Source organism: Crassostrea angulata, chromosome 7, assembly GCF_025612915.1.
Source record: "Crassostrea angulata isolate pt1a10 chromosome 7, ASM2561291v2, whole genome shotgun sequence".
Lineage (NCBI taxonomy): Eukaryota > Metazoa > Mollusca > Bivalvia > Ostreida > Ostreidae > Magallana > Magallana angulata.
In genome coordinates this window covers 58,919,176-58,940,907 of record NC_069117.1, presented here as the reverse complement: position 1 = coordinate 58,940,907, position 21,732 = coordinate 58,919,176, and the positions used below count along the sequence as shown (strand labels likewise).

The following is a 21,732-nucleotide window of genomic DNA, read 5'->3' as shown; positions in this document are numbered from 1 at the left end:
GCGGAATCAAAATTTCCGGAAAAATCAATTTTTAAACCCCGATATCTCTGTAATGCATCGTCCGATTTTCAAACGGATTTCAGATTTGAATTCACCATGGCAACTGTAGTATTGTCTTATTTTGTTCCAAAAAAAATGAAAATTTCCAAAAATTGGAACTGCTTCCGGTTTTGAGCAAAATTGATGAACGAAATTTTAAACCCCCCAGTACATTATAGAATTGATACATCTATCATCAGTAAAAATTTCAAAGCGATATCTTTAAAGTTTACGGAGATTTCTTCCGGACAAAATCAGTTTTTTTAAATTTAAAAATGGCCGCCAAATTTGAACGGAAGTGACGTAAATGCTGAAACTTTAACATCTTTTAGGCACGGTAACTTTACAAAAGCTCTGAAAATTTCATTGACAATTTTTGAGATATAGAGCCGAGAAGGAGTAAGAAAAAAATAAAGAATAAAATAATAATAAAACGAACCGAAGAAAAACAAGAGGATCTTCCGTGGGAAACGGAAGACCCTAATAAAAAGAAACAATAGAATAACAAGAGAATCTTCCGTTGGAAACGAAAGACCCTAAAAAGAAACAATAGAATAACAAGAGGGTCTTCCGTTGGAAACTAATTAATGTTGAAAGTAAAGCTAAAAGTTCCTGTAAGAAGAAGTGTTTTAAACTTATAACAGTAGACACGAAAACAAAATGATTAAAAAATCGAATAATTCCGGGTACGAATTAACAAAATCCGAATGGTTTTAAGTACGAGTTAACAAAAACCTTCATGATTTCATGAACAACTTTACAAAAAAATCCGAATATGTTAAAGTACGACATAGCAATTAATTTTTAGGTATGAGTTAATTTAACCAAGAACTTAACACTATTTTCTTAACCAAGAATTTGAGGGGCAAGTCCCTTTTATTTGGTATTAATCAAAAGGTCTTGCGAATATAAACATATTTTGTTCTACAAGTGTTCTGGAATTGTTAACCTCTCTCGAGATATCTAAACAACTGTGTATTAGGGGCCGACCCTTAAACTCCTTACCGGGGCTACCAACAACAAAGTTTTAGTTTTCGTATTGTTGAGAACATTATTTTGAACAACTTTTGCTCTACAATGCTATTCAAAATATTTCTTCTTTTTCTGATATTTATGATCAAATTTTAAAACTTCTGGCCTCTTGAAACCCCAAATTACGTAACATATGACTTATGTATGGTACTTTATAGATAAACAGCTGTACAGTGAACATTTTTGCTTCTATAATTAATAACAAAATATTGTTCAGTACAGAGTTATTGTAAGAAGATTTTTGAGCCCTCTTGGTCCCTAATTTGAGGGGCAGCCCCTTTTTCTTGATATCAAATTAAAGGTCTTGCAAATATAAACATATTTTGTGAAACAAGTGTTCACGAATTGTTAACTGTTCTCGAGACATCGGTATAAAAGTGTTTTAGGGGCTGACCCTTTAACTCTTTACTGGGGCCACCAACAACAAAATTTTAGTTGTCATATTCTTGAGAACATTATTTTGAACAACTTTTGTTCTATAGTGCTATTCAATATTTTCTCCTTTTTCCAATATTAATGATCAATTTTTTGAACTTCTGGTCCCTTGAAACCCCTAATTACGTAACATATGACTTAAGTATGGTACTGTATAGATAAACAGTTGTACAATAAACATTTGTTCTTCTATAATAAATAAAATATTTTTCAGTAAAGAGTTATTATAAAAAGACTTTAGAGCCCTCTTGGCCCCTAATATGAGGGGCCAGTACCTTTTTCTTGATATCAATTTAAAGGTCTTGCAAATATAAACATATTTTGTTCTACAAGTGTTCACGAATTGTTAACTGTTCTCAAGACATCGGTATAAAAGTGTTTTAGGGGCTGACCCTTTAACTCTTTACTGGGGCCACCAACAACAAAATTTTAGTTGTCATATTGTTGAGAACATTATTTTGAACAACTTTTGTTCTATAGGGCTATCCAATATATTTCTCCTTTTTCCAATATTAATGATCAATTTTTTGACCTTCTGGCCCCTTGAAACCCCTAATTACGTAACATATGACTTAAATATGGTACTGTATAGATAAACAGTTGTACAATAAACATTTGTTCTTCTATAATAAATAACAAAATATTTTTCAGTAAAGAGTTATTATAAAAAGACTTTAGAGCCCTCTTGGGCCCTAATATGAGGGACCAGCCCCTTTTTCTTGATATCAATTTAAAGGTCTTGCAAATATAAACATATTTTGTGAAACAAGTGTTCACGAATTGTTAACTGTTCTCGAGACATCGGTATAAAAGTGTTTTAGGGGCTGACCCTTTAACTCTTTACTGGGGCCACCAACAACACAATTTTAGTTGTCATATTGTTGAGAACATTATTTTGAACAACTTTTGTTCTACATTGCTTTTCAAAATATTTCTCTTTTTTCAATTATTAATAATCAAAGTTTTGAAATTCTGGCCCCTTAAAACCCCTAATTACGTAACATATGACTTAAGTATGGTACTGTATAGATAAACAGTTGTACACTAAACATTTGTTCTTCTATAATAAATAACAAAATATTTTTCAGTAAAGAGTTATTATAAAAAGACTTTAGAGCCATCTTGGCCCCTGATATGAGGGGCCAGCCCCTTTTTCTTGATATCACATGAAAGGCCTTGAAAATATAACCATCTTTTGCATTACATGTCTTAACTAAATATTTATACATCAAAAGATATTACAGAAAATGTGCGAAAATTTCGTGGAAAAATTTGGTGCCAATTTTCAGGTTCAGGCGAGCTTCTAAGCCTTGCACAATTTCCATTAGTGAAGGCAATGGGGTACATCTACATACATACATCTACAATCCCTGAAAATTTCAAGCTTCTATCTTGATTAGTTTCGGAGGAGATGCGTGGACAAAATGACCCTTAAAAATTAACAAAATCGTCAATTTCTGAAACTGGAAGTGACGTCATAAGTTCAAAGTTTGATAACTTCGAGTATTTACGATACCAAACAAGTTCTAAAAATTTCGTGAAAATCAGTTGAATAGTTTTTGAGATATAAGCCACCAAAAAAGTCAGAGGAAGAATAATAATAATGAACTAGAGCAAAGCTCGTTGCAAAGCAACGAGTGGGTCTTCCGTTAATGTCGGAAGTAAAGCTGGAAGTTCCTGTAAGAAGCAGAGCTCTTAAAACAACAAGAGTAACTAAAATAGAAAGATGAAAAAAAATCGAATTATTACTGGTACGACTTAACAAAATACGAATGATTTTAAGTACGACTTAACAAAAACCTTTCCGATTTCAAGAACGACTTAACAAAAAAAATCCGAATGTGTTCAAGTACGACTTAACAATTATTTTTGGTAGGAGTTAATTTTAATTTGAACATTACGCTATTTTTTAAACCAAGGACGCGGAATCAAAATTTCCGGAAAAATCAATTTTTAAACCCCGATATCTCTGTAATACATCGTCTGATTTTAAAACGGTTTTCACTGTAAGATTCAGCTTTGTAAGCTTTACAAAACACATATTCATTTTTGATTTGATCAGAAATTATTCATTTTTTCGAAAAATTTGTTTCACTTCCGGTTTCGACCGGAAGTGACAGATTTTCATTTCGAGCCTTATTACAGAGGTAAATCGACCAAATCATAACCATTGAAAATTTCAAGCCTCTATCTTAAAGCATTTTTGAGAAACGCCGCGGACAAAATGACTTTTTAAAAATTTTAAAAATGACGTAACGTAAAAACGGAAGTGACGTTAACAAAGAATCTTCACAAACTTCAAGGTATAATAATTGCACATAATCTCTGAAAATTTCATCAAAATCGGTTGTAAACTTTTTGAGTTATTAAGCCGAAAAGGAGTCAGAAAAAAAAATAAAAAGAACTAGAGCAAAGCTCGTTGCAAAGCAACGAGTGGGTCTTCCGTTAATGTCGGAAGTAAAGCTGGAAGTTCCTGTAGGAAGCAGAGCTCTTAAACCAATAACAAGAGTAACTAAAATGAAAAGATAAAAAAATCGAATTATTCCTGGTACGACTTAACAAAATACGAATGATTTTAAGTACGACTTAACAAACACCTTTCCGATTTCAAGAACAACTTAACAAAAAAAATCCGAATTGTTCAAGTACGACTTAACAATAATTTTTGGTACGAGTTAATATTACTTTGAACATTACGCTATTTTTTAAACCAAGGACGCGGAATCAAAATTTCCGGAAAAATCAATTTTTAAACCCCGATATCTCTGTAATGCATCGTCCGATTTTAAAACAGCTTTCAGTGTTTGATTCAGCTAATTAAGCTCTACAAAACACATATTCATTTTTCATTTGATCAGAAAATTCATTTTTTCGAAAAATTTGTTTCACTTCCGGTTTCGACCGGAAGTGACAGATTTTCATTTCCAGCCTTATTACAGAGGTAAATCGACCAAATCATCACCATTGAAATTTTCAAGCCTCTTTCTTAAAGCGTTTTTGAGAAAAGTCCGGGACAAAATGACTTTTTGAAATTTTTAAAAATGACGTCACGTCAAAACGGAGGTGACGTTCTTTATAAAACTTTAACATTTTTGAGGGACGCCAACTTGCAAACACCTCTGCAAATTTCATTAAAATCGGTTAAAAACTTTTTGAGTTATGAAGCAAAAAAGGAGTCAGAAGAAAAGAAAAAGAATAATAATAATAATAAAAAGAAACAATAGAATAACAAGAGGGTCTTCCGTTGGAAACGGAAGACCCTAATAATAATAATAATAGAAAGAAACCGAAGAATAACAAGAGGGTCTTCCGTTGGAAACGGAAGACCCTAAAAAGAATCCGAAGAAAAACAAAAGGGTCTTCCGTTGGAAACGGAAGACCCTAATTAAAAACTTTAAGCTCAAATCGTGTTTAAGTCAAGAATTAAAAGAACTTCAAACATTAAAATTTGACATAATCAAAGCTGCAAAACAAATCCAAGAAATATGGCATCCAATATTGTTTCAACTTTCATGCATTAGCTTTTAATTCCAACCCCAACCCTACCACCCCCCCCCCCCAAAAAAAAAATCCAAAATTGTTGTTCGACCATAGTTTGTCTTGCCCTGTGTCGTGATACTATATAAATTTCAATCATATTAGTCACAGATTTTTTTGTCTGTGTGTCTGTCTGTCTGTATCTATTCATCCGTCGTCTGTCTCTCTTGAGGAAGAGGACGATGAAATCGTATTACCTCTCCTATCCGACAAGTTAAACAAATCCAATTTTTTGACTAAAAATATCTCAACTAAATGATAATAGAAGTTTATGCCTGGTAACTGAGTATGTGATATTCTAAAGAACATTGAATTAAACTTGTGTAAACCATATAAATATATACAGTTAAATAAACTACAAGTATATACTTTTATAACAAATAGATAGTATAGAAAGTATATCTGGATTGTGTTTATCCAGTCTTTATAATAGATTGTGTCTGCATATAACAACTAAACAAAATTTATTTTATCAGGATCAGCTATATGTAAAACAAACAAAAAAACCTTGATTTTTCATAAATAGATACACGACCTCCTAATGACAGTATTACATTAAAAAAACTTGGAAATGAAGAGGCAAAAATTTGAACACCGGTTTATTGTGAATATAAAAAGTCAAAAGATAATTTCCGAGAAATGTTTGACAGCACACATAACTTCCCCGTTAGCATCTATATCACATTTTAAATAAAAAAAAAATGAACAATTCCGTATAAAATTATATATATATCAAAATGATGCAGGGGATTGCAATGGAAACATTCCATGAATTTTAAATTGACGCATTATCTTTCTTTATATGAAATATTTATTTTGTATTGTACCATCCTTTACCACCAATGAAAGTATATCACAAAATAAATTTCAAATGATGCAGAGAATTGCAATCTAACAATTCACCGTTTTTAAATAAAATAATTATATATTTTTTTCTACATATAGAATATTCATTTCATAATTTGCCATTTCGTGTATAAGTAAATCAATAAACAGCAATTAAAAATAATACATAGGATTACATATCAAAACTCATCTTCGCTAGCCAAGGGTTTTCGGTCCACTTTGCTCCCCATAAACCCTTGGCGGATTTCATTACGAAAACTCGGTGATGTGGTGGCGCTATCTAGCGAGCAACTTGAGTTGCGCCCCTTGCATATTTACATTTTAAACAACGGGTTATATATACATGTACACTACGGTATTAATGCAACTTAAAAACATGTTGACTACCGAATGTCGGAACATAATTAACGATGCTATTAAACATGTTAAATACGAATTAAGTAATAACCAAGGGAAAGCACGGAATGTTTTATTCATAGTGTTTTGTAAGGACCGAGAGTGAAAAAGTCGCCGATTTATATGAAAGCTTTCATGCCATAAAATCAGGCATCGTTGTCGTGAATATTGCGGACCACAGAAATTAAATAAAACAGAGCTCATTGAACCTTTAAAAGCAATAACCATAAGCGGGAACGTATATACTAACGGGATAGGCAACTTCTACATTCGCCATGTTTACTTCCCATGCTGATCACGCGAGCCTTGACAAGTTTGTAGAACTACATGTTCAATCCCAGTAAAATAGATAGGTTTTAAAGCGATCTGGTTAGACCATCGTTGGAGAAGCACTGTACTCGAGAACTTGTGTCTCAACTTGTTAAAAGCACCGAATATTTTTACCAAAGATTCCACATGTGTTTCTTTTAAAGTTTATATTTACATGCACTGTGATTGGATCAGCTACTCGCAGCTGCAGCCAATCATAAAGCGGAGCTTGTCACCGAGTTTTCATAATGAAATCCGCCAAGGGTTTATGGGGAGCAAAGCGGACCGAAAACCCTTGGCTAGCGAAGATGATCAAAACTACTCATTATTGAGATGGTGTTTTATATTATACAATTATTTAATGCTTTAGCAGTCAATAGACCAGAATATTTTCCCGAGGTGCAGGGAACAGCTCAGTATGATCTATTGCCCGAGGCCAACGGCCGAGGGCAATAGATCATACTGAGCTGTTCCTTGCACCAAGGGAAAATATTCTGGTCTATTGACTGTTCAAGCGTTAAATAATTGTTTTATTACCTATTTCCTTTTTTAGTTTTCGGGGTTTACAATTTGCATATTGCAGATGATTTTCGAGCCATTATGCAATATACTAAGATTTTTTTTTTCATCTTTTACATGCACAAAACCTGTTGCATGCATTACAACATCTCAATTTAATAGTTTACACAAAGAAGGGGGAATCTTCAACCTATTAGATTTTAAATACATGTAGTCTTTTACCTTATATTAGGCTTTAAAACTATTGATTATTTAATTGATACTCCATTTTGATAACATTGAATTTGGTTTCACCAAGTACTAAAAACAGCGTCTATGTAAAGGAATATACATTCCATGAGAACTATTGAAAGGATGTAACATTAACATACCAGCGTTCTGAAATACGTTGCCGGTCCAATAGATCGCAGTCTATTGACCGGCGGTCAATAGATCGCAGTCTATTGACCGGCGGTCCAATAGATCGAAGACTATTGACCGGCGGTCTAATAGATCGCAGTCTATTGACCGGCAGTTCAAAATAGACGCAAATATTTAATATGTAATAAAACAACAAAATCCCTTTGATTAGGTAATAAATATATTTATTACCTAATCAAAGGGATTTTGTTGTTTTATTACAAATTAAATATTTGCGTCTATTTTGAACTGCCGGTCAATAGACTGCGATCTATTAGACCGCCGGTCAATAGACTGCGATCTATTGGACCGGCAACGTATTTCAGAACGCGGGTATGTTAATGTTACATCCTTTCGATAGTTCTCAGGGAATGTATATTCCTTTACATAGACGCTGTTTTTTATACTTATGAAACCAAATTCAATGTTATCAAAAATGGAGTATCATATAATCTAAAGCTTTATATATGGTAAAAGACTACTTTAAATCTAATGGGTTGAAGACTCCCCCTTCTTTGTGTTAACTAATATTAAATTGAGATGTTGTAATGCATGTAGCAGGTTTTGTGCCTGTAAAAGATGAAAAAAAAAATCTGAGTATATTGCATAATGGCACGAAAACTATCTGCAATATGCAAATTGTAAACCCCGAAAAGAAAAGGAATTAGGTAATAAAACAATTATTTAATGCTTGAACAGTCAATAGACCAGAATTTTTTCCCTTGGTGCAGGGAACAGCTCAGTATGATCTATTGCCCTCGGCCGTTGGCCTCGGGCAATAGATCATACTGAGCTGTTCCCTGCACCTCGGGAAAATATTCTGGTCTATTGACTGCTAAAGCATTAAATAATTGTATAATATATATATATATATATATATATATATATATATATATATATATATATATATATATATATATATATATATATATATATATATATATATATATATATATATATATATATATATATATATATACACACACACACACACACACACACACACACACACACACACACACACACACACACACACGAGTGAATCATTACTGGTTTAAAACATATTTTTAATGTTTCATCCAACGGACGTTGAACGTGTCATTTTTCTTTGAGGGTGTGTTGCTTAACTTAATATAGCAGCTACAGGAATGAATAATAGAAACTTTTGCAAATTTCAATTTAAAGCTAAGATAATAGGCTAACATTCTGATGTTGTATTATTTTGATAGCACATGCCCTTTTAGTTTGTTAATTAAGTGTCCAAACCTCAAAGTTTGCATCCCCCTCCCCAAAAAAATGCATTAGAAAATGGCCCAAAATTCTTCATGTTACAATGGCTTTTAAAAACCAAGACTGGTCATAAAAGAGCAACTATATAACTCTACTTTCAATCAAATATTATGAGATTAATATTTGTTAAAATTAATAATAAAGAACATTTCTTTCCTCATTGAACGTCTGCTGTCCAGGTAAGCAGTATCACACGGCACTTGAATGAAATGATTCAAAACGGTTATACGGTGTGTAGTAGTAAAGCTCATCCTGTATGAAATTTTAAATAATAAAATAAAACAGTAAACTATTTGAAGATCTGTTTAATTCCGGCCAGGGGCCAACTTTTTCTTGCAACAACAATTTTTTTTAAATCTACATATAAAAATTTGAATTATCATGGAGTTGCCCCCCCCCCCCCCACACACTTTTTGGGAATATGTAAAAAATTGATATGAAAATAAGGACAGTAGGATTGAAATTAAAGTTATAAACTCCCCCCCCCCCCCCCCCCCGGTTTAGGATTTTGAAGATTTCCCTTTTTTATTTTTTGCTTGTCAAGATTTTTTGGATGAGTCTGCCCCCCCCCCCCCCCGCACTTTCAGAAATGATGCTACGTGCTTGCAATAGCATGCGGTCTCTCAAATCTACCCACATGTACGGTTTGATATAGATTGATTGACATTAGGGTATTAAATGATTTTCATTGGCTACGATACAAAGGTCAGCTAAGTCTTGTATTAGGAAATAGAACTGTGCTATATTCGTAAGTTTGACTTGTAAGGCTAGCAAAAACGTGTATTAAGGTCGTACACACGGCAAGGCAAAAACTTAAGTTTTAAGGCCTTATCGTGTGTACCGGCCCTTAGACATTTACTGACAATGTACTGACATTACTGATAAACTTAGAAAAGTATTAACTTTTTTACTGACGGTACTGAAAAAATTAGAGAAGTGCTGATAAGTACCGATAAGTACTGACCTTATTGTTCTTAATGAATGAAATTTTTACCTGATCTTTCATCTTTTATGTCATTTTTCATCATTAATTAAGCTATCTATATACAGTGTAAAGTTTATCTATTCTGGTATTAATTTTGGAATATCAACTGGATCTGTTATATATGTAATTTGTGTAATGTTAACAAAAAATTCCCAATAATCATTTAAACTTTTTGCATAAACTTGTTGCAGACAATGTAGAATGTACAGTAAAACCAATCTAGATCTAAAAAGTTTAAAGCAATATCTAAAATTTAGTGAAAAAAATGTTTAGCTCACCTGAACCGAATGCTCAAGTGAAGTTTCTGATCAAAATTTTTCCGTTGTCTGCCATTGGTGTCGTCGTCATTGTCGTTGTAAACTTTTCACATTTTCGTCTTCTTTTCCAAATCAACTAGGCCAATTTCATCATCCAAATTTGGCACAAATCATTATTGGGTCAAGGTTATTCAAGTTTGTTCAAATGAAGGGCCTCGCCCTCTTTAAAGGAGAATTAATTAATTTTGATTGATGGGAAATTTGTTGTTATTGTTAAAATATGTTCTTCTTAAAATAACATTTGGCCAAAAATGCTGAAACTTGTGTGGAAGCATCCTTAGGTAGTGTAAATTCAAGTTTGTTCAAATCCTCATTCCCGGGGTAAGGATAGGGCCACAGCGGGGGGGGGGGGGGGGGGGGGGGTTCCCAAATTTTTAACATAGCAATATATAGAGAACTTATTTTTTTCTTCTCAAAAAACATTTGACCGGAAAAACTGACACTAGTGTGGAAGCATTATCAGGTAGTGTAGAATCAATTTTGTTTAAATCATGAATCCCGAGGTAGGATATGGCCATAGCTGGTGTCATAGGAAGACTAGGACACAGGAATACTTGAGTATATAGTGAAAAATTTTATATATCATCATCTCACAAACCATTTGGGCATAAAAGTTTTAACTTTGGACGGTTGAAGCATCTTTAGGTAAAGTAGATACAAGTTTGTTCAATTAATGATCCCCGGGGGTAGTTTGAGTCCACAATAGAGGGAGTAGTCAAATTTTTACAGAAGAATAAATAGAATTATTTTTAAAATCTTCCAAGCACCAAATGGCCAGAACATCTGTAAGTTGTGTTGAAGCATCCTCAATAGTTTGTTTAAATCGTGACCCCGGAGTAAGGATGGGTCCTCAATCGGACGGAGTTGAATTTTTACCTTGGAATGGAATGAATAGAGTGAAAATTTTAAAAATCGTTTCCTTAAAAACTCAAACGAAAAAAGGAGCATAATGTTCAAATTATTTTGTATTTGATACTCCAAAGAAAGTCTAAAGATTTATTTCGGTTCACTATTGTTGCTCAGGTGGGCGATGTAGCCCCTGGGCCTTTTTTTGCTCTGTTAAATGTTAAATTATAATTAATTGTGAAGGCATATAAAGTACTGATTTTGAGAGGTATAAACGTTCCTGTACTTTACTTAGATTTATATTCCAATTTAATTACAATTTGAAAATTTTGGTTCTCCAATTTAGGTTTTGCATTTGATAATAAAAACTTGACCAGGAAAACTGAAACTTGTGTGGAAGCATCCTCAGGTAGTGTAGATTCAAAGTTGTGAAAATCATGACCCCCGGGGGTAGAGTGGGGCCACAATGGGGGGGGGGGGGTGTCGAAGTTTAACATATGAATATATAGAGTAAATCTTTAAAAATCCTCTTCTCAGAAACTAATCAGCCAGGAAAGCTGAAACTTGTGTGAAAGCATCCTCAGGTAGTGTAAATTCAAAGTTGGAAAATCATGACCCTCGAGGGTAGGGTGGGGCCACAATGGGGGTCGAAGTTTAACATAGGAATATATAGAGTAAATCTTTAAAAATCTTCTTCTCAGAAACTAATCAGCTAGGAAAGCTGACACTTGTGTTAAAGCATCCTCAGGTAGTGTAGATTCAAAGTTGTGGAAATCATGACCCCGAGGGTAGGGTGGGGCCACAAAGAGGGGTGGGTAAAAGTTTAACATAGGAATATTTAGAGTAAATATTTAAAAGTCTTCTTCTCAGAAACTAATCAGCCAGATGATTCTTTATAATTGTTAAGATTTTGGCCCCAGGAAAATTCTTTGGCCTCACAAGAAGGTTCAGAGTTTGATGTAGTTTATATCCCATATATAAACTATTGTTATTAAAGGATCTTTTTGAGAACTGCAATATTCAATATGTGATATGACTATAAAATCATCCTGTTAGAAAAGGGACTAATGATTATAAACATAAGAATATCCAAGAGAAAAAGTGGATTTAATTTATACAGGATCTACATGTATTTTTGTACATTTTCCAGACAGTTTGTATTATGACTCCATTAAGCTGATTTTATCATACCTATTGTTCCTCAGGTGAGCGATGTGGCCATTGGGGCCTTGTTCCTGTAACACAAGCTTCCAATTTCTTTTTAAAATTTCTCTTTTCGATTTATTGCAAAGAAGTACATTTTTTTAAAAAGTGTTTTAAGGAACAAGGATCGAGTCATTCTTTGAGATTACCTTTAAAAATCTTCTTCTCAGAAACTAATCAGCCAGAAAAGCTGAAACTTGTGTGGAAGCATTCTCAGGTAGTGTAGATTCAAAGTTGTGAAAATCATGATCCCCAGGGGTAGGGTGGGGTCACAATGGGGGTCAAAGTTTAACAAAGGAATAAATAAAGTAAATCTTAAAAACTCTTCTTCTCAGAAACTAATCAGCCAGAGGATGCTTTATAATTGTTAAGACTTTGGCCCCAGGACAATTCTTTGGCCTCACAAGAAGGTTCAGAGTTTGATGTAGGTTTATATCCCATATATAAACTATTGTTAAGGATCTTTTTGAGAACTGCAATACTCAACATATGATATGACTATAAAATCATCCTGTTAGAAAAGGGACTAATGCTTATATACATAAGAATATCCAGGGGGGAAATGGTTTTATTTATACAGGATCAAATCTATTTTTGTACATTGTCCAGATAGTTTGTATTATGATTCCATTAAGCTGATTTATCATAGCTATTATTCGCCCATAGGTGGGCGATGTGGCCCATGGGCCTCTTGTTTTAAAAATGGAAGCTGAGATACATTTTTATTTAGAATACATAATGTATAGCAATTTCTGAGGTTAAACATGATTTCTTCAGATCTCATCATAAATAGAAAAGATCGTCCGAGATCCGTTCTGTGGTGCTTCATTTTATCAGCAGAAGCATACAGCTGTCTTTACACGAATAAGTTAATCATGCACACAGAGTCCACTACATAATCTGCTTTGATTTAAAAAAAATGGTAGAAGGAGAATTCAAAACAAGTTCATTTCCCCAAAATTACGCGACTTTTGTGGTATCACATATATGCATACGTGGAATCATTTTAACTTTCCTATAAACATGTATTTGGTTATAAGATATGTGACAACAGTTTTAACTTGATCAATTTATTTTAATCGTCTAAAACAGGAAATAATCTTTATACAGAAAATACAACAACATGGCGGAGAAGGCTTGTAAAAAAACCCTTCAAAAACTTGTTTCAACTTTAAACAACGCCTCGACAATGATACCTCAAAGTCTGTATACAAACGTGAAAGACTAACTATTACCGGTGAGCATTCTTAACGAGGCTGCAGGTACATTACAGGTAAATGACCCACTCCCCTCTACACCATGGTGTATTTATCAGAGCATGTCGCACGGTATATACGTTAGGAAACACGTGGTCCATGATTGTTCCGTTACCTGGTGTTTCCCCTGTCCCCACTCTTACATGACCTTCATTCCAGGTGACCCAGAACGATCTATACTGTTCGCCACTTGTAATCGGTCCACTGTACCCTGAATAACATTGACTCTCGCGGACAAATCCATCCCTCAGACACGATTTTGTCCCATACCACCCTCCTAGTATAACCCAGTAGCCGGGACTGTCCGTGTTGTATCCAGAACCCAGTCCAATATACACATCATTAGTGGCCTTGACCTGGAAGCGTATCGATGTTCTCCTGCTGAGTTCTATTCCGAGGTCAAGCCAGGTCCCAGTCAATCCTGGAGTTAATTTAATTTCTGCGATAAAAAAAAAATAATATTAAAAACCGTTATTGGTCTATTTTTGTGAAATCATATTTCAAAAAATATTCTTTATCAATCCATCAAATAATATGTTTTGTGTGTCGAGGCACCTGAAGAAATAAAGTATCAATCTTGGACGGATTAATAGTTATCAAACTAATGTATACATGTAACTATACTGTCTTGCCCTCTAGCAATCTCTTCCTCCAGTAGCAGCAAAACAGACAATAAGTTTGTGGCCTGTGGCCGACAAATATATTTTGTAGTAGTCAAAATAATCTAACTGAAAACTTGAAATGGTTCAAATTGTTACGTATTGACTTAATTAATCAATAGTATTATTATAGGCCTAGAATCATTCTTTGACTTTTATAGGTTAATAATTACAATAGGTACATAAAAAAATCTATCATAAAGCCTCTCCAGCTTTAAAGGATTTGAATACGTGCCCGACTATAATTATCACCCCATAAAAGTCAAAAATAATTCCTTATTACTTATATTTATATTATTTTAAAATTATCTTAAAATGTACAATTAAAAATATTTATATATTTACATTATTTCTATCATGCTAACGCCGCTTGTGTCCCAACAGTGTACGTCATTTGACACAGATTTTTCAAGTAATACAGACTGTATTACCATGAGATGAAAAGCAACCGCCTGATGCTGTTGAACTCCCATTTTTGGCAATGTGCCAATGGTGAAATTATTGAAAAATAAAACAGAATTGTAGTTTTATACACAAAAACACTGGAAAATGTAAATATTTGACAATATATATCAGATCCATATATGGCATAAAAGTTTATTCAATTTAATACCTAAAAAAGTTAAATACAAAAAATATTACTGGAAACAGGATAGGGATTCATATCAATTTCACGTAACTCATAAATGTCGAAATATTTTCTCTGTGATAAAATCTAATTGTGCGACTTGAAGGTCCTACTATACACATTCTAAATTCTAAAGATTGCTCCATAATGACGGGGAGCCTACGTAGAAAATGAAGATGCATACTTGTACAGAAATGTAGCCATCCCCCGATTGGCTCCCAGTCCCCGGAGGCCAGGCGGTCCTTTATGTGACAGGTACTGTAGATCATACACATCTGGTCGCCACGGTTACAGGAGTAACCCTCTCCGTCCAGCATCAGGGTCCTGGCGGCGCACTCAATACACGTGACGTCCTGATGGCTGGACAGAACCGACGATTCGGTGTAAACGCCAGTCATAGAGTCAATCACTTTCCAGGTGCCCTGGTCAAAAATTAAGTTTGTCTGTACTCCTTGAAATAAACAAATAATCAAAACTTGTCTCATCAGAGCTTCCATTTTTGTGTGGTCGTTTGAAAATCTGTTTCTGTTCGGTTTTCCTGTCTAGCAGTCACGTGTTTCTGTTAAACTCGCTAAGGAATGGTACCTATACAAGGAGCAGTCTCAATTGAGGTGACCGATACTGACAGCTTTATTACACGTGTAGCTCCGCCCATTGTGCGGTGATATTTAAGAAAACGAACCAGGGACCCAATAGACGCTTGCGGTATATAGCGAAATTCACTAAAACATCTATCAAAGTCGATACTGTAAATAATGGTTTACGGACCGTAAATTATTGTTTAAGACTTTCATCTTTATCTCACGTCTTTAAAGTTTTCTATAGGCTCACCTAATGTTTCACAAGCATAAACTATTCTGAATCAAACAGTTTATCTGATGAGTTCGGTTTCACAAGCTTTTTATAGATAGGATTTATTTAGTTATTGACTATCATGAGGTGAGGAAAAATCCCATATACTTTAACTTTGAAATCTGTGTGTGTTTTCCTACAGCAGCATCTTTATATAGAGCTCTTATAAGAGCTAGACCAATACAGTCCCAAAATGACATCGACCATTGAGCCACATTAATGCCAGTTTTATGGCTTTGTACTGGATATATTTTTTTACAGCTATAAACTACAGTTAGCGACAAAACCCATAGTTTTTAGATCACTTGAGTCAGAGGCTATTGTTGCTCATGTGAGCGATATGGCCTCTGGGCCTCTTGTTGTTTGTTAACCTCAAGATTCAACATATTTTTGGTTCATAATCTGTATTGAACACCTGTAAACAAATAGTTTAAAGCGATAGACTCTGATTTATAAAATAATTGAAATCCCATCTCTAAACTATCGTTTAATATCGTCAATTATACTCCAAGAGGATTGGATGACCGTCGCCATTTTTAGAGTTTACTGATCTCCTTGTGGCGCAGCTCTAAATGAATGTAGGCGGTGTTTTATTTAAGGAATAAGGAATCATTCTTTGAGTATCATGAGGTGTTCATTTTGCTCGGGGCGGGGTCAAATCCAATAAAGCCCGAACGTCTTTAGGACAGATTTGACTATGTCCCGACCGAAATTATCAACTCATAACATTTTAAAGTATATTATGATTCCTTATTATTTTATATTTGTATCATTTTCAGCAATAGTTCGATTAAATATTAGAATGTTGACAAATTTATGTAATTATCATTTCTTTTAAAAACGAAAACCCCGCTGGCGCTTCAACAATACGTCATTTGAAATTATGGAGTGTACATTACAAAATCGATTCGTAGTGTTTTCACAGACAAAGACACAAAAAGCTTAATTTTTACATTGAAAATACGTATTTTGTAGATTAAATCAAGATATCATTTAATTTTTTAGCACTACGCATATGTAGTAGACTATCTATATATTTATATAGATATACACGTACATGTATTCACATTTTAGCATTATGAAAAATATGTAAGGGGAAGACTATCTGAGTTTCGGAATTTGAGCCCGATTCTTTTGGCTTTGGGTCAATAAAATAATTCTATTTATTCTCACGGGTTTATTGTCTAACAAGCGTAGCGCAATAATATGTTCAAAAGTCAGCCCTATTTATCCAAATAACGGTTAACTTGGAGTCTCAAATTCTTTCATCTTCACTTTATCACAACTTTGATTGATTTTTACGTAATTATAATAACAAAAATGATAAAATATTTATAAATACTCCTTAGTTCAATAAATTCAGAAACAATATTTCTGCTTCAAGTGTCAATATTTTCAATATTTAATAGTTATTACCAAGAGATATGCAAAAACTCAACAAATATTGAATGTTTGCATAATGTATCATGCATAACGTTACACAAACACAAACATATTTACCTTGATTTACTGTGTTGTTTATGCTTAAATTTATGAAGAATGATATGAATCAAAACTATGATTACCTTAAATCACATGTTTTTTTTTTTCAAATTTAACAAACTGATAAAATCTCACTAGCTTGAATCTGTATACCTGATAGATCTGATAATTTTCTTTATTATGTTATTATGCATACCATATCATTGTTTTTAAAATTTCACGGCTAAGAAGGCAATTATCATGAGGAGGGTGAGTGGGTGTACTACATGATTAATTTATAATAGTGATATACATGCTATAATCCCCGGTAACTCTTCTGTACATTACCAAACAGTTTCAAATGAACAGAATATGTAATATAAAATGTGATAAAATAAAATTAATCAAATTCTAGTGAAAAAATACCAATCTTTTCTAACAGGCTGGACTTAAAAGTCTTGAAAGTAACGTATCAAGATATAAGACTATTTATCATGGTATGTAATCTTAATACATGTACCGTGAACCCTCACATAATTCAGAGTCAATACAGTGAAGAAAGCTCAGAATATATTTATCATCATCCATATCAAAAATCAAAGACATAATCTATACAAAAATACCAAAAAAATCAAAAAGGAAAAAATAACAAAACACAAAAATAAATGATATGATAACAGAAAGCACTGAACGGCACCAGGTTATGCTTTGGTTGAAAGGAATGTCAAGATTTCCCGGAGACTTTGACCGAGCGGCGGCCATCAACCATGATGAACTGCACCAGGACATGCGTTGGTTGAAGGGAATGTTCAGAATCAGGGGGGAGCGGATTTCCCGGAGACTTTGACCTAGCGACGGCCATCAACCGTGACTGGGTATCTTCTCATTTTGGATTTGAAAATAACAGGCCTAGATAAAGAGATCAACAATATATGGATTATTAACAATGTATCTCCAATACTTGTCAGGAAATAAATACAGAGTTTCTTGTGTCCCACCATTCAATATCCGACTATATATTTTACAAATTAAATTCTTGTCACGGTATATAATATTATTTTATTATTAGATAAAATTTTATCATGATATAAATTCAATTTTCTACTATTCAGTAAAATGAAACATATGCAAGAACATTTACGGAATATAACTATAAATACTTTGGTAAATCAAACAGCACGTAATAAGCAGACATAAGATTTTGAAATATGCAGACATGTTTTATGATATTATAACAATTTTTTTCGACAACTTATGTTGGGTTTAATTTTGACTTTAACCGTAATTTTGTAAACAAGATTTTCCATTTTGTAACTTACATGCAAATTACTTTATCTTCTAATTCACATGTAGTGTTATAAACGTGGTGCAAAGTTCTCCATTTCTATACTGTGTCCCAAGTTTTTGCTTCCAACACTTTTCGCTTGATATTTTAACAATAAATACCTTTGTGCTCAAACTATGTTCATCCACTAATATGAAAAATATCAAGACTATCTGTTTTGAAATGCCTCCTCTACCCCTTCAGGTTTCAATACACATCCAAAAATAGAAAGTTTAGGAAGATTTCGTATTTAAGCCCGGATGATACCATTGAAAAATAGTGCGCGGTATTCCGAGTGAGTTCCAGATGGAGAAAAGATGTTAACATTTCCCATTATAAATCTCTGTAAGTTTGTTTTCGTTTATTTGTCAATAAATATATACATGTGTATTAGATAGCTCCCCTTTCATCAATTTCAACTGCATTTCTTTCACAGGTATGTGTTTTTTTATATTAAAAATCATCAAAAAGTGATGAAAGCAATACATTGGGACAGACTTTAACTCAATTGCAGACTTACAAACATGGTGAAAGTTCTCTATTTTCTTACTTACATGCAGTGTTGTAAACATGATGCCTAACTCTCCATTTTCTAAATGGGGCTCCATTAAGTCCTGGATTAGGTGAATTTCTGCCCCTAGGTGGCGTATCTGTGCTCTGATGACGACGTAATGGAAGATAGGGAATAGATCATCCATACACCAAACCTGTACGTCTCCCATACTCTCCTCAACCGTCTGTCAGAGTTAACAAGATTTGTTCATTATTTGTATTTTGATATTTAAATTAGGCATAAACGTTTGTGAATTTTGCAAAATCCTCAGTTTTGAATTTTGAATTTGATGATGAAAGGTCAGCCAATGCAGTTCAATGTCTTGTTTCCTATTTCGATTACGGATCCGTTTAAAATGGAAATCCTGGACAGTTGGTGCTTGTCCAACTAAAAGTTATCTATTTTCAGAGCAAAAAAAAAACTTCTGGTGTAGAGCCTCTTAAAAACTCTATGAGAGCAAAAATACTGTTAGATTACCTTTGTTATTTCTGAAAATGTTTTCTGAATGACTTCTAATTTTTCCTTGGGACTAAAGGCTGTGCTGAAAAAGAAAAACACAGAAATTAAGTAAATATATATTATTAACAAGGATGTCTCCAAAGTTTTAATGAAGAGCTGTTCCAATCATATGTTAAAAATGATTTAAGGGGTGGATCGATGAGGAAAAACACGTGTTAAGAAAAGAATACTTGAACCTTTGGTTCAGGTGAGCTAGAAAAGATTGTGTTATTGTCTTGAAGTTCATTGATATACCAGTAAATAATAATGATTAAATTGTTTCTACCAACCTTATGTGTTGCAGTGTCTCTATGGCAGAACAATAGCTCTGGTTTCTCAAGGCTGACAGACTCTACAACATAGACAAAGCTAGTATGTGAACACAGCGTGCATCAAACAACTGTCATGGCAGAGACACAACATTTATCAACAGTGAAGTACAGAAAACAGGGTACCTACTGGAGATTTTTCCTTTAACACTGCATCAATCAACCAGAACTTCCTGAAATACAAAGATGAGATTCTAACACATGTATTGGTCACTCATATGCTAAGTTTCAGAAAAGTAAGGAATGGAAATTTTTTAACTCATTTGAAATTCCCTGTTATGCCATTATTAGTTACTGATCAATTCCTAGATAAGCCATCAGTCCTATATATCGCAGATTATACTTACTGATCAATTCCTAGAAATGCCATTAGTCCTACATCTCCAGGATTATACTTACTGATCAATTCCTAGAAATGCCATCAGTCCTACATCTCCAGGATTATACTTACTGATAAATTCCTAGAAATGCCATCAGTCCTACATCTCCAAGATTATACTTACTGATCAATTCCTAGAAATGCCATTAGTCCTACATCTCCAGGATTATACATGTACTTACTGATCAATTCCTAGAAATGCCATTAGTCCTATATCTCCTTGTTTGTTCAGTTTCCTCACCCTCTCCCAATACTTCTCATCATCTTTGTCATTGTAGAGTGCATAAAGGTCAAACAGGGGTGGGTAGATCTTAGGGAGAAGGATCGGGTGTATGAGGGTACCACAGCTCACCACCAGCCTGTAACAATTAGGATTATGTATCATCAGTTACAGCCAATAACTGTTAACACTGAATTATGTATCATCAATTACAGCCTATAACTGTTAACACTGAATTAAGTATCATCAATTACAGCCTATAACTGTTAACACTGAATTAAGTATCATCAATTACAGCCTATAACTGTTAACACTGAACTATGTATCAACAATTACAGCCTATAACTGTTAACACTGAATTAAGTATCATCAATTACAGCCTATAACTGTTAACACTGAATTAAGTATCATCAATTAATTTCTTTACAAAAATGTCACATGACAGAGCTCCTCCTATTGTGAGGCCTAATTGCTTATGTGTATAGTAAGGCTCATCCTATATGAAAATTTAATTACCGGTAATAAAAATAAAACCTGCTTTGAATAACATTTTTGAGAAACAGTACCTCTACTTAAAATTAAATAAGAAGAAATGGACTGTGTAATCAAACTTTAAAAAAATGTCATCAGATGAATAAGTTTGTAAAATACTTCAAAGAGTGTGTTAGACAGCGGGGTACTTACGAAATGTCGTCCGTCTCTGGAGTTGTCCCTCCTTCACTGGCTGCTTCGGCTTCAATCAGCAGAGGGCCCCCCGTCTCTGAGAGGTCTGGGAACAGGATCCTGTGGGTAGAGCAAAAATACTACTGGTAAACAGAATACTACAGGTAATTCCTATAGATAACTACAGGTCATTCCTACAGAATACTACAGGTAATTACTAAAAAATACTACAGGTATTTCCTATAGATAACTACAGGCAATTCTCATAGATGAATACAGATGATTCTTAAAGACAACTACATGTAATTCCTATCAACAACTACTTGTAAATTCTATAAAGAACTTCAAGTAAATACTGTAGTGACTACAGATAAATCCTACAGAGATTTTAGAGGAAGGCATTTCACTTGTGTGTTCCCACAAATACATGTAAATCCTATGGCACAATGTTTGTATGTTAGAAGGTGTAATCTGATGGTACAGTGGCAAAAAGTGTTACCTGATGGTAAAGTGTATAGTAAAAAGTGTTAACTGATGGCACAGTGTATGGCAAAAGGTGTTACCTGATGGCACAGTGTGTAGTAAAAAGTGTTAGCTGATGGTAAAGTGTATGGCAAAAAGTGTTACCTGATGGTAAAGTGTAAAGCAAAAAGTGTTAGCTGATGTTAACGTGTATAGTAAAAAGTGTTAGCTGATGGCACAGTGTATGGCAAAAAGTGTTACCTGATTGTAAAGTGTATAGCAAAAAGTGTTAGCT

General features: G+C 33.8%; 2 protein-coding genes across 2 annotated transcripts in view; both read right to left on the bottom strand.

Annotated features, from left to right (window-relative positions):
* Positions 1–13,337: 13,337 nt before the first annotated feature.
* Positions 13,338–15,193, bottom strand: LOC128191561 (uncharacterized). Its single transcript, XM_052863691.1, has 2 exons — positions 14,881–15,193; positions 13,338–13,848 (listed from the first exon to the last, which is right to left on the bottom strand). Exons 1-2 carry the CDS (start codon positions 15,191–15,193, stop codon positions 13,421–13,423), a joined length of 741 nt encoding a protein of 246 aa, XP_052719651.1. The 3' UTR covers positions 13,338–13,420.
* Positions 15,194–16,926: 1,733 nt separating this feature from the next.
* Positions 16,927–21,732, bottom strand: part of LOC128191707 (alsin-like) — a 47,111-nt gene continuing 42,305 nt past the window's right edge. Inside the window, exons 29-35 of the mRNA XM_052863919.1 lie at positions 20,997–21,095; positions 20,275–20,451; positions 19,844–19,886; positions 19,675–19,736; positions 19,364–19,427; positions 18,888–19,070; positions 16,927–17,918 (exon numbers count right to left, since the gene is read on the bottom strand). Coding sequence (XP_052719879.1) covers positions 17,871–17,918; positions 18,888–19,070; positions 19,364–19,427; positions 19,675–19,736; positions 19,844–19,886; positions 20,275–20,451; positions 20,997–21,095 — 676 coding nt within the window. The 3' untranslated portion in view covers positions 16,927–17,870. The remainder of the gene's footprint in view (positions 17,919–18,887; positions 19,071–19,363; positions 19,428–19,674; positions 19,737–19,843; positions 19,887–20,274; positions 20,452–20,996; positions 21,096–21,732) is intronic.

Excerpts from the sequence above, each read along its gene's own strand:
- LOC128191561 (XM_052863691.1), bottom strand. The coding sequence starts at position 15,193 with ATGGAAGCTCTGATGAGACAAGTTTTGATTATTTGTTTATTTCAAGGA. Across the intron at positions 13,849-14,880 it reads ATGGCTACATTTCTGTACAA|AAATTAAATTAACTCCAGGA; the intron begins GTATGCATCTTC and ends TTTTTATCGCAG.